This window comes from Zophobas morio, unplaced genomic scaffold (assembly GCF_036711695.1).
Source record: "Zophobas morio isolate AGI-343-1 ecotype UQ-CSIRO unplaced genomic scaffold, CSIRO_AGI_Zmor_V1 ptg000031l, whole genome shotgun sequence".
In the NCBI taxonomy this organism is placed as follows: domain Eukaryota; kingdom Metazoa; phylum Arthropoda; class Insecta; order Coleoptera; family Tenebrionidae; genus Zophobas; species Zophobas morio.
In genome coordinates, this window is record NW_026972136.1 from 2,827,018 (window position 1) to 2,842,145 (window position 15,128).

At 28.8% G+C, this 15,128-nt stretch overlaps 2 protein-coding genes across 2 annotated transcripts; both read right to left on the reverse strand.

Moving 5' to 3' along the window:
* Positions 1 to 1,933: 1,933 nt before the first annotated feature.
* On the reverse strand, positions 1,934 to 2,841 carry LOC135139412 (acyl-CoA-binding domain-containing protein 6-like). The gene has a single exon (XM_064069629.1). It carries the CDS (start codon positions 2,743 to 2,745, stop codon positions 1,981 to 1,983), a length of 765 nt encoding a protein of 254 aa, XP_063925699.1. The 5' UTR covers positions 2,746 to 2,841; the 3' UTR covers positions 1,934 to 1,980.
* A 5,233-nt stretch (positions 2,842 to 8,074) lies between these two features.
* On the reverse strand, positions 8,075 to 8,898 carry LOC135139385 (acyl-CoA-binding domain-containing protein 6-like). The gene has a single exon (XM_064069596.1). The coding sequence runs from the start codon at positions 8,870 to 8,872 to the stop codon at positions 8,108 to 8,110; it is 765 nt and encodes a 254-aa protein (XP_063925666.1). The 5' UTR covers positions 8,873 to 8,898; the 3' UTR covers positions 8,075 to 8,107.
* Positions 8,899 to 15,128: the final 6,230 nt, after the last annotated feature.

Sequence of the window (15,128 nt, forward strand, 5' to 3'; positions counted from 1 at the left end):
TTCAGTTTTCCGATTTCTCAGTTAATCTATTTTCTGAATTTCGCATTTGTCGACAGTTTTCATTTCTTCAATTTTTCAAGCTTTTGATTTTTCAATTTTTTAAGTTTGCGATTTTTCGACTTTTTGAATTCCCAATTTTTCAATTTTCCAATTTTTGGATATTTCGTCCAATTTTGTGATTTTTCAGTGTTTCGATTATTCAATCTTTCTATTTTTCAATTTTTCCATAATTCAATTTTGGGATTTTTTAATATCTCGACTTTTCGATGTTTCGACTTCTGGATTTTTCGAGTTTTCGATTTTTAATTTTTTGGATTTTCAATTTTGCGTTCTGTAAATTTTAGATTTTTCAGTTTTTCAGTTGTTTAATATTTAGATTTCTCAATTTTTCGATGCTTTACTTTTTCAATTTTTGAAATTTTAGATTTTTCAATTTCTCGAGTTTTCAGTTCTTCTATATTTTAATTTTTAAATTAACCTATTTTCTGATTTTCTCATTTCTCGACTTCTCAAGTTTCGAGTTTTCAGTTCTTCAATTTTTCAAGTTTTTGGTTTTTCAATTTTTTAAGTTTGCGATTTTTCGATTTTGCTTTTTCGACTTTGATTTCCCAATTTTTCAATTTTCCAATTTTTTGGATATTTCGTCCAATTTTGTGATTTTTCAGTGTTTCGATTCTTTAATTTGTCTTGTATTTTTCAATTTTTCCATAATTCAGTTTTGGGATTTTTTAATATCCCGACTTTTCAATGTTTCGACTTCGGGATTTTTCGAGTTTTCGATTTTTTATTTTTTGGATTTTCAGTTTTGCGTTTTGTAAATTTTAGATTTTTCAATTTCTCGAGTTTTCAGTTCTTCTATATTTTAATTTTTCAATTTTCTGAATTTTTTAATTTTCTTAGAGCTGGATTTTTCGAAATTCGGATGTTTCAACGTTTTGTTCAGTCTATCAATTTTTCTATTTTTAACTTTTCGATTTTTTTATTTCGGCCTATTTCGGTTTCTCGATCTTTTGATTTTTCGATGTGTCAGTTCTTCAATATTTTTTAATTTTTTAAATTTTGACGTTCCTGAATTTTCAGTTTTCCGATTTTTCAATTAATCTATTTTCTGATATTTCGTCCAATTTTGTGACTTTTCAGTTTTTCGATTCTGTAATTATTCTTCTATATTTCAATTTTTCCATATTTCAGTTTTGGGATTTTTTAATATTTCGACTTTATGATTTTTCGATTTCTCGACTTTTTACGGTTTGGATTTTCAATTTTTCGTTTTTTAAACTTTAGGTTTTTCAATTTTTCGATTTTTCAGTTATCCGGTTCAATTTACAAGTAAAGAATTAATTCTTAGTTAAACAAAAAATTGTACGTCAAAATCGAGTGAAACATGTGATGTGATATTGTGTTTGCAAACAAAAGCATCTAAATAATAACTATTTCCCTCAGAAATTCTAAACGCTTAGAGGCGACATTGGCTTGAGCGCGCTCCGGTTTGTGGGTCAAACAAGTTCTCAGGCGCCAGAATAAAAATTCATTTCTTCCTTATTTGACGAAATATAAGAAAAATAAAAACAGATTGACAAGATTTCGGTTCATTCAGATGCCTTTTCGTACAGAACTGAGGTTTAAAATTAAAAAAAAAAAATGAAGCGCCAGTACAAAAATTAATTTCTCATTTGTCGCCCTAGGGGAAAAATAAAGGCAGACTCTGAAAAAATGGTGAGAGTTGCCAATAAAAAAATTTACTTCTCCCTTACTTCATGATTCTTGGAATGGAGAAAATTTTGATTCACAGATGGCTACTATTATTTTAATTATTATTATAATAACTAGCCACCTACTTTATTTTAACGCCTTGAAAATGAAAAAATGTGTACTCTTCGCGTGAAACGTCAGTGGTGAAAATAAACGAACCATAAGCAATAAAAGACCAAAATACTTTGTGATATATTTAATTAACTAATAACAACCACTACATCCTAACTACGTAAAATTTGCCAACAATTCCTTAACAGCGCCATCGCAAGCCACAGCTTCCGGACTCGACCCGTCATTATCCAAAACATCCCGCCTTGCCCCGCTCTCCAGGAGCACCCTAACGGAATCCAAATGGCCACAACTCGAAGCATAATGTAAGGCAGTTTGTCCGTCACAATCCTGAAGATCCACATCAGCTCCACCCTCAATCAAAACCTTCAGAATATCAACGGACCCTCGATCCGCAGCCCAGTGAATCAAACCCAACCCGTCTTCATCGACTTCATTAATAATTTTTTTCCCATCTGGAGACCCCAAAATATTCGTGACTTGCTCGCGGTCCTCCTCTTTCACGTAATCGACCAGGGTTTTTTCCCCAGTGTGACGCGAGCTTGGGTCATCCTGCAACGTAGACACGGACACCCAGCTCTCCTTCGTGGGTGAAGCGGTGGCGAAATTCGGGTCCAGTTTTTTGATGGTTTCAATATAGATGGTTTTCGCTTCGTTCTGCAGCATGTCTCCCAGTTTGCTCCAGGCTTCCCATTTGGATTTGGCCTTCAGGTCGTACCAGCTGGGTTTCGGGGTGGTGCAGGGGCCGTGCGAACCCTGCTTGTAGTAGCCGTACAGAGTCAACAGAGTTTGATTGTCTAGGTTTGATAGCAAATTTTGTAAATGATTGGCTGCTTGGTTGAACGTTTCTGTTAAAGAATCGTCTTCACAGTCGATTCCGAGCTCTTTAAGATCATTAAAACTATCTATAGACGTTGCCATGATTTAGTTGGCGTTAGTAGACGGGAAAACTTTTAAGACGTTTCCTTCTAATTTGTGTGGCTCGGTTTGAATAGCTTTGTCAAACTCGTCTTTGTTGCGGTAAAACACGAAACCGTAATTTCGGGATAAGTCGGTGTCTTTGTCGAAAACCACGGTAGCGACGGCGACGTTGCCGAATTTGTTGAAGTAGGTTTTGAGTTCTTGGTGGCCGACGGTCCACGGAATGTTTCTGAATTTTGAGTTTCCCGATTTCTCAATTAATCTATTTTCTGATTTTCCCATTTCTTGACTTTCCAAAGTTTCGAATTTTCAGTTCTTCGATTTTTCGGGTTTTTGATTTTTCAAAAGTTTGTTATTTTTCGACTTTGCTTTTTTGACTTTTGGATTTCCCAATTTTTCAATTTTTTAATTTTTCCATACTTCAGTTTTGGGATTTTTTAATGTTTCGACTTTTCGAGTACTGGATTTTTCAATTTCTTGACTTTTTACCGTTTGGATTTTCAATTTTTCGTTTTTTAACTTTTTAATTTTTAGGTTTTTGGATTTCTCTAATTTTCAGTTCTTCTATATTTCAATTTTTCAATTTTCGCAATTTTTAAATTTCCGATTTTCTAATTTTTCGATGTTTCGATTTTTCAGTTATCCAATTGTTCAATTTACAATTAAAGAATTAATTGTTAGTTAAACAAAAAAATTGTATTACGTAAATAACTAAAAGCATCTAAATAATAACTATTTCCCTCAGAAATTCTAAATGCGGTCTGTGGATGAAACATTTTTCAGTTCTTCAGTTATTCAATATTTCGATTTTTAGACTCCTGGATTTCTTGATTTCTAGATTTTTTCAATTTTTCGTTAAACTTTAGATTTTTCAATTTTTCGACTGTTTTATACTTCGAATTTTTCAACTTTTCCGTATTTCAACTTTTCTAGGTTTTTCGATTTCTCGAGCTTTCAGTTCTTCTATATTTCAATGTGCCAATTTTCCGAATTTTTAAATTTTAGATTTTTCAAAATTTTTCGATTTGCCTTTTTTGATTTCTCTATTTATCGAATTCAGACGTTTCGATATTTTGATCGTTCAATTTCACAATTTATCAATTTTTGGATTTTTCTGTCTCAGTTTTTTGAATTTTTGGAATTTTCGATTTTTGAATTTCTCGGTTTTTCGATTTTTTTACTTTTGGGCTTTTCAATTTTTCGATGTTTCGATTTTTCAGTTATCCGATTTTTCAATTTTTTAAATTCTGGAGTTTCGATTTCTCGATTTGTCGATTTTTCACTTTTTGTATTTTTAAATTGTATAATTTTTATTTTTTGATTTTTTGATGTTTGGAAAAATTCGGATCCATTTTTCAATTTTGTGATATTTTGTTTTAATTGTTCAATGTTTTAAATTTTAGATTTTTCGATTTCTCGATTTTTTTATTTTTCAGTTCTTCAGTATTTCTATTTTTCAGTTTTTCAAATTTTGATGTTGCTAAATATTCAGTTTTCCGATTTCTAAATTAATCTATTTTTGATTCTCCAATTTCTCGACTTCTCGAAGTTTCGATTTATCAGTTCTTCGATTCTTCGATTTTTCGACTTTGCTTTTTTGGTTTTTCGATTTCAAAATTTTCCAATTTTTTAATTTCTCAATATTTGGATATTTCTTGCAGTTTTAGTATTTTCCAATATTTTGACTGTCCGACTTTTCAATGGATTTTTCTAGTCTTCGATTTTTATTTTTTTGGATTTTCAATTTTTCCTTTTTTAAATTGTATATTTTTCAATTTTCGATTTTTCAAATTTTTCAAATCTGGATTTATCGAGATTCGGATATTTCAATGTTTTGATTGTTCAATCTCTTAATTTACCAATTTTTCCATTTTTAACTTTTCAATTTATTTGATTTCGGCCTAATTCGGTTTCTGTTTTTCGATTTTTCGACTTTTCGACTTTTCGACTCCTCGATTTCTCGATCTTTTGATTTTTCGATTTCTCGATGTCTCAGTTTATGAATTTTTCGATGTTTCGATTTTGCGATTTGCCGGTTTTTCGATTTTTTACTTTGCAACTTTTCGATTTTTAAATTATTGTTTTGTGATTTTTCAGGTTTTCGACTTTTTAATTATTCTTCTATTTCTCAACTTTTCCATATTGCAGTTTTGGGATTTTTTAATATATATTTCGATTTACAATTTTTCGAATTCTGGATTTTTCGATTTTCCGACTTTTCAGTTCTATATTACAATTTTTCAATTTTCGATTTTTCAATTTTTTCAGATCTGGATTTATAGAGATTCGGATGTTTCAATGTTTTGATTGTTCAATCTATCAATTTTTCCATTATTAACTTCTCGATTTTTTTATTTCAGCCTATTTCGGTTTCTCAGTTTTTCGATTTTTCGATGTCTGTTTTTGAATTTTTCGATGCTTCGATTTTCGATTTGTCGGTTTTTCAATTTTTTAGCTTCCGGTTTTTCGATTTTTAAATAAATTATCCGATTTTTCTTATTTCATTTTTTTCAATTTTATTTATTTTCGATTTTTAAATTTTACATTTTCGAATTTTAATTTTTTTGATTTTTTGATCTCTGGATTTCTCCATTTTTCAATTTTACGATATTTTAATATTTCAATTTTCCAATTTTTGGATATTTCATCCAATTTTGTGATTTTTCAGTTTTTCGATTCTTTAATTATTATTATTCTTCTATTTTTCAATTTTTCCATATTTCAGTTGTGGGATTTTTTAATATTTCGACTTTTCGATTTCTCGATTTTTCACTTTTCCGATTAATAAATTTTAAATTTTATAATATTTATTTTTTGATTTTTTGATGTTTGGAAAAATTTTGATCCATTTTTCAATTTTGCGATATTTTAATTATTCAATATTTTTTAATTTTTCAAATTTTGACGTTTCTGAATTTTCAGTTTTCCGATTTCTCAGTTAATCTATTTTCTGATTTTCGCATTTGTCGACAGTTTTCAGCTCTTCAATTTTTCAAGCTTTTGATTTTTCAATTTTTTAAGTTTGCGATTTTTCGTCTTTTTGAATTCCCAATTTTTCAATTTTCCAATTTTTGGATATTTCGTCCAATTTTGTGATTTTTCAGTGTTTCGATTATTCAATCGTTTTATTTTTCAATTTTTCCATAATTCAGTTTTGGGATTTTTTAATATTTCGACTTTTCGATGTTTCGACTTCTGGATTTTTAGAGTTTTCGATTTTTTATTTTTTGGATTTTCAATTTTGCGTTTTATAAATTTTAGATTTTTCAGTTTTTCAGTTGTTTTATATTTAGATTTCTCAATTTTTCTATGCTTTACTTTTTCAATTTTTGAAATTTTGGATTTTTCAATTTCTCGTGTTTTCAGTTCTTCTGTATTTTAATTTTTCAATTTTCTGAATTTTTCAATTTTTTTAGAGCTGGATTTTTCGAAATTAGGACGTTTCAATGTTTTGATTGTTCAGTCTATCAATTTTTCCATTTCTAACTTTTCGATTTTTTTATTTCGGCCTATTTCGGTCTCACGATCTTTTGATTTTTCGATGTCTCAGTTCTTCAATATTTTTAAATTTTTCAAATTTTGACGTTTCTGAATTTTCAGTTTTCCGATTTCTCAATTAATCTATTTTCTGATTTTCCCATTTCTCGACTTTCCAAAGTTTCGGGTTTTCAATTCTTCAATTTTTCGATATTTCAGGTTTTTGAGTTTTCAATTTTTTAAGTTTGCGATTTTTCAACTTCGCTTTTTTGACAAAGAAAATTTAGTTCTCAATTCAAATCGTTTGAAGAGGGTACAAACAAGCACAAGATACTTCGCTGTGAAATTTTTTAATGTGTTACCCGAAGAATTTCGTAGTAAGCCTATTAGTATATGTATTTAAAAAAAAAAACTCAAAACTTTTCTTATTATGAATTGTTTTTATAGTTTTGAGGATTATCTTCGGTGTAGAAATTTTAATAGTTTATTGATTTAATTTAATGTGTTTGACTTGTGTAAAACTGTATTTGTAGTTTTGAACACCAATAAAGTATTGATTATTGATTATTATTGATTGACTTTTTGATTTCCCAATTTTTCAACTTTTTAATTTTTCAATTTTTGGATATTTCGTTCAATTGTGTGATTTTTCAGTTTTTCGATTCTTTAATCATTATTATTCTTCTATTTTTCACTTTTTCCATATTTCAGTTGTGGAATTTTTTAATATTTCGACTTTTCGATTTCTCGATTTTTCACTTTTTCGATTAATAAATTTTAAATTTTATAATTTTTATTTTTTGATTTTTTGATGTTTGGAAAAATTTGGATGCATTTTTCAATTTTGCGATATTTTAATTATTCAATGTTTTAAATTTTAGGTTTTTAGATTTTTCCGTTTTTGAGTTCTTCAATATTTTTTAATTTTTCAAATTTTGACGTTTCTGAATTTTCAGTTTTCCGATTTCTCAGTTAATGTATTTTCTCATTTTCGCATTTGTCGACAGTTTTCAGTTCTTCAATTTTTCAAGCTTTTGATTTTTCAATTTTTTAAGTTTGCGATTTTTCGACTTATATATTTCGGTTTCTCGATCTTTTGATTTTTCGATGTGTCAGTTCTTCAATATTTTTTAATTTTTTAAATTTTGACGTTCCTGAATTTTCAGTTTTCCGATTTTTCAATTAATCTATTTTCTGATATTTCGTCCAATTTTGTGACTTTTCAGTTTTTCGATTCTTTAATTATTCTTCTATATTTCAATTTTTCCATATTTCAGTTTTGGGATTTTTTAATATTTCGACTTTACGATTTTTCGATTTCTCGACTTTTTACTGTTTGGATTTTCAAGTTCTCGTTTTTTAAACTTTAGGTTTTTCAATTCGGTTCAATTTACAACTAAAGAATTAATTCTTAGTTAAACAAAAAATTGTTGTACGTCAAAATCGAGTGAAACATGTGATGTGATATTGTGTTTGTGAACAAAAGCATCTAAATAATAACTATTTCCCTCAGAATTTCTAAACACTTAGAGTCGACATTGGCTTGAGCGCGCTCCGGTCTGTGAGTCAAACAAGTTCTCAGGCGCCAGGATAAAAATTCATTTCTTCCTTATTTGACGACATATAAGAAAAATAAAAACCGATTGACAAGATTTGTGTTCATTGAGATGCCTTTTCGTACAGAACTGAGGTTTCAAATTAAAAAAAAAATTATGAAGCGCCAGTATAAAAATTAATTTCTCATTTGTCACCCTAGGAGAAAAATAAAGGCAGACTCTGAAAAAATGGTAAAAGTTGCCAACACAAAAATTTACTATAAGCAATAAAAGACCAAAATACTTTATATGATATATTTAATTAACTAATAACAACCACTACATCCTAACTACGTAAAATTTGCCAACAATTCCTTAACAGCGCCATCGCAAGCCACGGCTTCCGGACTCGACCCGTCATTATCCAAAACATCCCGCCTTGCCCCGCTCTCCAGGAGCACCCTAACGGAATCCAAATGGCCACAACTCGAAGCATAATGTAAGGCAGTTTGTCCATCACAATCCTGAAGATCCACATCAGCTCCACCCTCAATCAAAACCTTCAGAATATCAACGGACCCTCGATCCGCAGCCCAGTGAATCAAACCCAACCCGTCTTCATCGACTTCATTAATAATTTTTTTTCCGTCTGGACACCCCAAAATATTCGTGACTTGCTCGCGGTCCTCCTCTTTCACGTAATCGACCAGGGTTTTCTCCCCAGTGTGACGCGTGCTTGGGTCATCCTGCAACGTAGACACGGACACCCAGCTCTCCTTCGTGGGTGAAGCGGTGGCGAAATTCGGGTCCAGTTTTTTGATAGTTTCAATATAGATGGTTTTCGCTTCGTTCTGCGGCATGTCTCCCAGTTTGCTCCAGGCTTCCCATTTGGATTTGGCCTTCATTTCGTACCAGCTGGGTTTCGGGGTGGTGCAGGGGCCGTGCGAACCCTGCTTGTAGTAGCCGTACAGAGTCAACAGAGTTTGATTGTCTAGATTTGGTAGCAAATTTTGTAAGTGATTGGCTGCTTGGTTGAATGTTTCTGTTAAAGAATCGTCTTCGCAGTCGATCCCGAGCTCTCTAAGATCATTAAAACTATCTATAGACGTTGCCATGATTTAGTGCGTTAGTAGACGGGAAAACTTTTAAGACGTTTCCTTCTAATTTGTGTGGCTCGGTTTGAATAGCTTTGTCGAACTCGTGTTTGTTGCGATAAAACACGAAACCGTAATTTCGGGACAATCCGGTGTCTTTGTCGAAAACCACGGTAGCGACGGCGACGTTGCCGAATTTGTTGAAGTAGGTTTTGAGTCCTTGGTGGCCGACGGTCCACGGAATGTTTCTGAATTTTAAGTTTTCCCATTTCTCAATTAATCTATTTTCTGATTTTCCCATTTCTCGACTTCCCAAAGTTTCGAATTTTCAGTTCTTCAATTTTTCGATTTTTCAGGTTTTTGATTTTTCAATTTTTCGATTTTTTAATTTTTCCATACTTCAGTTGAGGGATTTTTTAATGTTTCGACTTTTCGAGTTCTGGATTTTTCAATTTCTCGACTTTTTACCGTTTGGATTTTCAATTTTTCGTTTTTTAGCCTTTTTAATTTTTAGGGTTTTCTCGAATTTTCAGTTCTTCTATATTTCAATTTTTCAATTTTCGGAATTTTTAAATTTTCTATTTTCCAATTTTTCGATGTTTCGATTTTTCAGTTATCCGATTGTTCAGTTTACAATCAATGAATTAATTGTTAGTTAAACAAAAAAATTGATGTATGTCAAAATCGAGTGAAACATGTGGGATGTGATATCACGTAAATAACTAAAAGCATCTAAATAATAACTATTTCCCTCAGAAATTCTAAATGCGGTCTGTGGATGAAACATTTTTCAGTTCTTCAGTTATTCAATATTTCGATTTTTGGACTCGTGGATTTTTTGATTTCTAGATTATTTCAATTTTTCGTTAAAGTGTAGTTTTTTCACTTTTTCGACTGTTTTATACTTTGAATTTTTCAACTTTTCCATATTTTAACTTTTCTAGGTTTTTCGATTTCTCGAGTTTTCAGTTCTTCTATATTTCAATTTTTCAATTTTCCGAACTTTTAAATTTTCGATTTTTCGATTCTCTGATTTTTCTGTCTGTTTTTTGAATTTTTGGAATTTTCGATTTTTGGATTTCTCGGTTTTTCGATTTTTTACTTTTGGGCTCTTCAATTTTTCGATTTTCCAATTTTTCGATATTTCGATTTTTCGCTTTTTTGATTTTTAAATTTTAAATTATATAATTTTTATTTTTTGATGTTTGGAAAAATTCGGATCCATTGTTCAATTTTGTGATATTTTATTTTAATTGTTCAATGTTTTAAATTTCAGATTTTTCGATTTCTCGATTTTCTGATTTTTCAGTTATTCATTATTTCTATTTTTCAGTTTTTCAAATTTTGACGTTGCTAAATATTCAGTTTTCCGATTTCTCAATTAATCTATTTTTGATTTTCCAATTTCTCGACTTCTCGAATTTTAGATTTTTCAGTTCTCCAATTCTTCGATTTTTCGCCTTTGCTTTTTTGGTTTTTCGATTTCACAATTTACCAATTTTTTAATTTCTCAATATTTGGACATTTCTTTCAATTTTGGCATTTTCCAATATTTTGATTGTTCGACTTTTCGATGGATTTTTCTAGTTTTCGATTTTAATTTTTTGAAATTTCAGTTTTTCGATTTTTAAATTGTATATTTTTCCATTTTCCGAATTTTTCAATTTTCGATTTTTCAAAATTTTCAGATCTGGATTTATCGAGATTCGGATGTTTCAATGTTTTGATTGTTCAATCCCTTAATTTATCAATTTTTCCATTTTTAACTTTTCAGTTTATTTCATTTCGGCCTAATTCGGTTTCTTTCGCCTTTTCGACTGCTCGATTTCTCGATCTTTTGATTTTTCGATGTCTCAGCAAATTAATTATTGTTTTGTGATTTTTCAGTTTTTCGACTTTTTAATTATTCTTCTATTTCTCAATTTTTCCATATTTCAGTTTTTGGGATTTTTTAATACATATTTCGATTTACAATTTTTCGAATTCTGGATTTTTTGATTTTCCGACTTTTTACTGTTTGGATTTTCAATTTTTCGTTTTTAAACTTTAGGTTTTTCGATTGTTTTATACTTCGATTTCTCGAAATTTCAGTTCTATATTACAATTTTTCAATTTTCGATTTTTCAAATTTTTCAGATCTGGATTTATTGCGATTCGGATGTTTCAATGTTTTGATTGTTCAATCTATCAATTTTTCCATTATTAACTTCTCGATTTTTTTATTTCAGCCTATTTCGGTTTCTCAGTTTTTCAAATTTGTCGATGTCTGTTTTTGAATTTATTGATGCTTCGATTTTTCGGTTTTTCAATTTTTTACTTTTCGGCTTTTCGATTTTTAAAAAAATTATCCGATTTTTCGATTTCTCAATTTTTTTTATTTTCGATTTTTAAATTTTAGATTTTCGAATTTTTATTTTTTTGATTTTTTGATCTCTGGATTTCTCCATTTTTCAATTTTACGATATTTTAATTTTTCAATGTTTTAAATTTTAGATTTTTAGATTTTTCGGTTTTTCAGTTCTTCAATATTTTTAAATTTTATTTTCAGTTTTCCGATTTCTCAATTAATCTATTTTCTGATTTTCCCATTTCTCGACTTCCCAAAGTTTCGGGTTTTCAGTTCTTCAGTTTTTCAATTTTTCGATTTTTTAAGTTTGCGATTTTTCGACTTCGCCTTTTTGACTTTTTGACTTCCCAATTTTTCAATTTTTTAATTTTCTAATTTTTGGTATTTCGTCCAATTTTGTGATTTTTCAGTTTTTCGATTCTTTAATTTTTCTTCCATATTTCATTTTTGAGATTTTTTAATATTGCGACTTTCGATTTTCCGAATTCTGGATCTTTCGATTTCTCTACTTTTTACTGTTTGGATTTTCAATTTTTCGTTTTTTAACTTTTTAATTTTTAAAATTTTGACGTTTCTGAATTTTCAGTTTTCCGATTTCTCAATTAATCTATTTTGTAATTTTCCCATTTCTCGACTTCCCAAAATTTCGAGTTTTCAATTCTTCAATTTTTCGATTATTCAGGTTTTTGATTGTTCAATTTTTCGATTTTTTAAGTTTGCGGTTTTTCAACTGCGCTTTTTTGACTTTTTGATTTCCCAATTTTTCAATTTTACAATTTTTGGCTATTTCGTCCAATTTTGTGATTTTTCAGTTTTTCGATTCTTAAATTTTTCTTCTATTTTTCAATTTTTCCTTGGGATTTTTTAATATTTCGACTTTCCGAATTCTGGATTTTTCGATTTCTCGACTTTTTACTGTTTGGTTTTCAATTTTTCGTTCTTTAACTTTTTAATTTTTAAAATTTTAGGTTTTTCGATTTCTCGAATTTTCAGTTCTTCTGTTAGTCCAGTCAAATTAGCGATCAACCTCGGAATGAGAGATAATAAGCTGAATTTTCGTATATACCTTCATTTTAGCGTTATAAAAGTTGTCTCAAAAGTCTCATAAAATCTCGTGTCTGCGTCATAAGTTATTCAAGGTCAAAGGTGAAGAAAAACAGTTTTTTGCGATTATCTCGGTTTCTATTGCTCCAATGATGTTAACATCTATTATCGTAATTGTAGAACACAAAATTCGCGATAATTTTTATTTGAAACATTTTTTCATGCGCTTAATCGTTTTTGAGATAGAGGGCAGTGAGCGCGCAGCGCTCATCCATACGTACTGTAATGCAATCAACCGTGAATATCTGTGAATACTACCTTTAATTTTGAATAATTTGTATTATTTATCAGTTAATACATTGCATTTAATAACATTTTACATATTTTCAATACATTAATTTAATGATAATGATACTTACCTACTTTGTGGAATTAAAAACTCTTTAAATGAAATACTTATTGTATGTATATCTTAATTTATTGAAAGTAGATTTTAAGTAGAAAAATAACTAAGTACTTTATCTTTCAAATGTGTAAGTTTTTACAAATTAGATAATATATTATACTTGTTATATTATTATATATCTAAAAGTTATATTAATTTTTTCAAAGTAAAAATTTAAGGAAGTAAAACGAGTTAATGTATTTTAATTTTATCTTTGTTCAGTACCTGTACATTTCTTACGATTGAAATTGAATTGCAGTGAAAATCTAGAAACCTTTAATAATTTAAAGAACAAAAGTATTAATTTTCTTCTTCTTCACCGTCATCTTCTTGACGTTCGGGAATTTCTGTTTCATCGTCATCATCTTCGGTGCCCTGAATCGTTGTTTCCAGACCTTCCAGTTATAATCATGATAGAAAAATAAGTATTTAAAACCTTACACATTTTAAAGATATAAATAAATTGAGATATACAATAAATATTTCATTAAATGCGTTTTTAATTACACAAAGTAGGTAAGTATTATTCAATGAATATGTTGAAAATATGTAAAATGTTTAAATACAATGTATTAATTGATAAATAATACAAATTTTTCAAAATTCAAGGTAGTATTCATAGATATTCACGGTTGATTGCATTACAGTACGTATGGATGAGCGCTGCGCGCTCACTGCCCTCTATCTCAAAAACGATTGAGCGCATGAAAAAATGTTTCAAATAAAATTTGTCCCAAATTTTGTGCTCTACAATTATGATAATAAATGTTAACATCACTGGAGCAATAGAAACCGAGATAATCGCAAAAAACTGTTTTTCTTCATCTTTGACCTTGAATAACTTACGACGCAGACACGAGATTTTATGAGACTTTCGACTCAACTTTTAAAACGCCAAAATTAAGGTATATACAAAAATTCAGCTTATTATCTCTCATTCCGAGATTGATCCCTTTTTTATCCTAAAATGACTGGACTATGTCAATTTTTCAATTTTCGAAATTTTTAAATGTTCGATTTTCCAATTTTTGATATTTCAATTTGTCAGTTTTTCGATTTTTTACTTTTGGAATTTTCGATTTTTATATTAATTCTCCGATTTTTTCAATTTCTCAATTTTTTTAATTTTCGATTTTTAAATTTTAGATTCTCCAGTTTTTATTTTTTTGATTTTTTGATGTCTGGATTTCTCCATTTTTCAGTTTTACGATATTTTAATTTTTCAATGTTTTAAATTTTAGATTTTTCGGTTTTTCAGTTCTTCAATATTTTTTAATTTTTCAAATTTTGACGTTCCTGAATTTTCAGTTTTCAATTCTTCAATTTTTCGAATATTCAGGTTTTTGATTGTTCAATTTTTCGATTTTTTAAGTTTCCGATTTTTCAACTGCGCTTTTTTGACTTTTTGATTTCCCAGTTTTTCAATTTTCCAATTTTTGGATATTTCGTCCAATTTTGTGATTTTTCAGTTTTTCGATTCTTAAATTTTTCTTCTATTTTTCAAATTTTCCTTAGATTTTTTAATATTTCGACTTTTCGAATTCTGGATTTTTCGATTTGTCGACTTTTTACTGTTTGGATTTTCAATTTTTCGTTCTTTAATTTTTTAATTTTTAAAATTTTAGGTTTTTCGATTTCTCGAATTTTCAGTTCTTCTGTCAATTTTTCAATTTTCGAAATTTTTAAATTTTCGATTTTCCAATTTTTGATGTTTAAATTTGTCAGTTTTTCGATTATTTACTTTTGGAATTTTCGATTTTTAAATTAATTATCCGATTTTTTTCAATTTCTCATTTTTTTTAATTTTCGATTTTTAAATTTTAGATTTTCCAGTTTTTATTTTTTTGATTTTTTGATCTCCGGATTTCCCCATTTTTCAGTTTTACGATATTTTAATTTTTCAATGTTTTAAATTTTAGATTTTTCGGTTTTTCAGTTCAATATTTTTTAATTTTTCAAATTTTGACGTTCCTGAATTTTCAGTTTTCTGATTTCTCAATTAATCTATTTTCTGATTTTTCGACTTTGCTCTCTTGACTTTTTGATTTCTCAATTTTTCAATTTTTGGATATTTCGTCCAATTTTGTGATTTTTCAGTTTTGGATTTTTTAATATTTCGACTTTACAATTTTTCGAATTCTGGATTTTTCGATTTCTGGACTTTTTACTGTTTGGATTTTTAAACTTTCGGTTTTTCAATTTTTCGATTGTTTTATACAATTTTCGGAATTTTTAAATTTTCGATTTTCCAATTTTTCGATTTTTCACTTATCTGATTGTTCAATTTACAACTAAAGAATGAATTCTTAGTTAAACAAAAAAATTGTTGTACGTCAAAATCGAGTGAAACATGTGATGTGATATTGTGTTTGCAAACAAAAGCATCTAAATAATAACTATTTCCCTCAGAATTTCTAAACGCTTAGAGTCGACATTGGCTT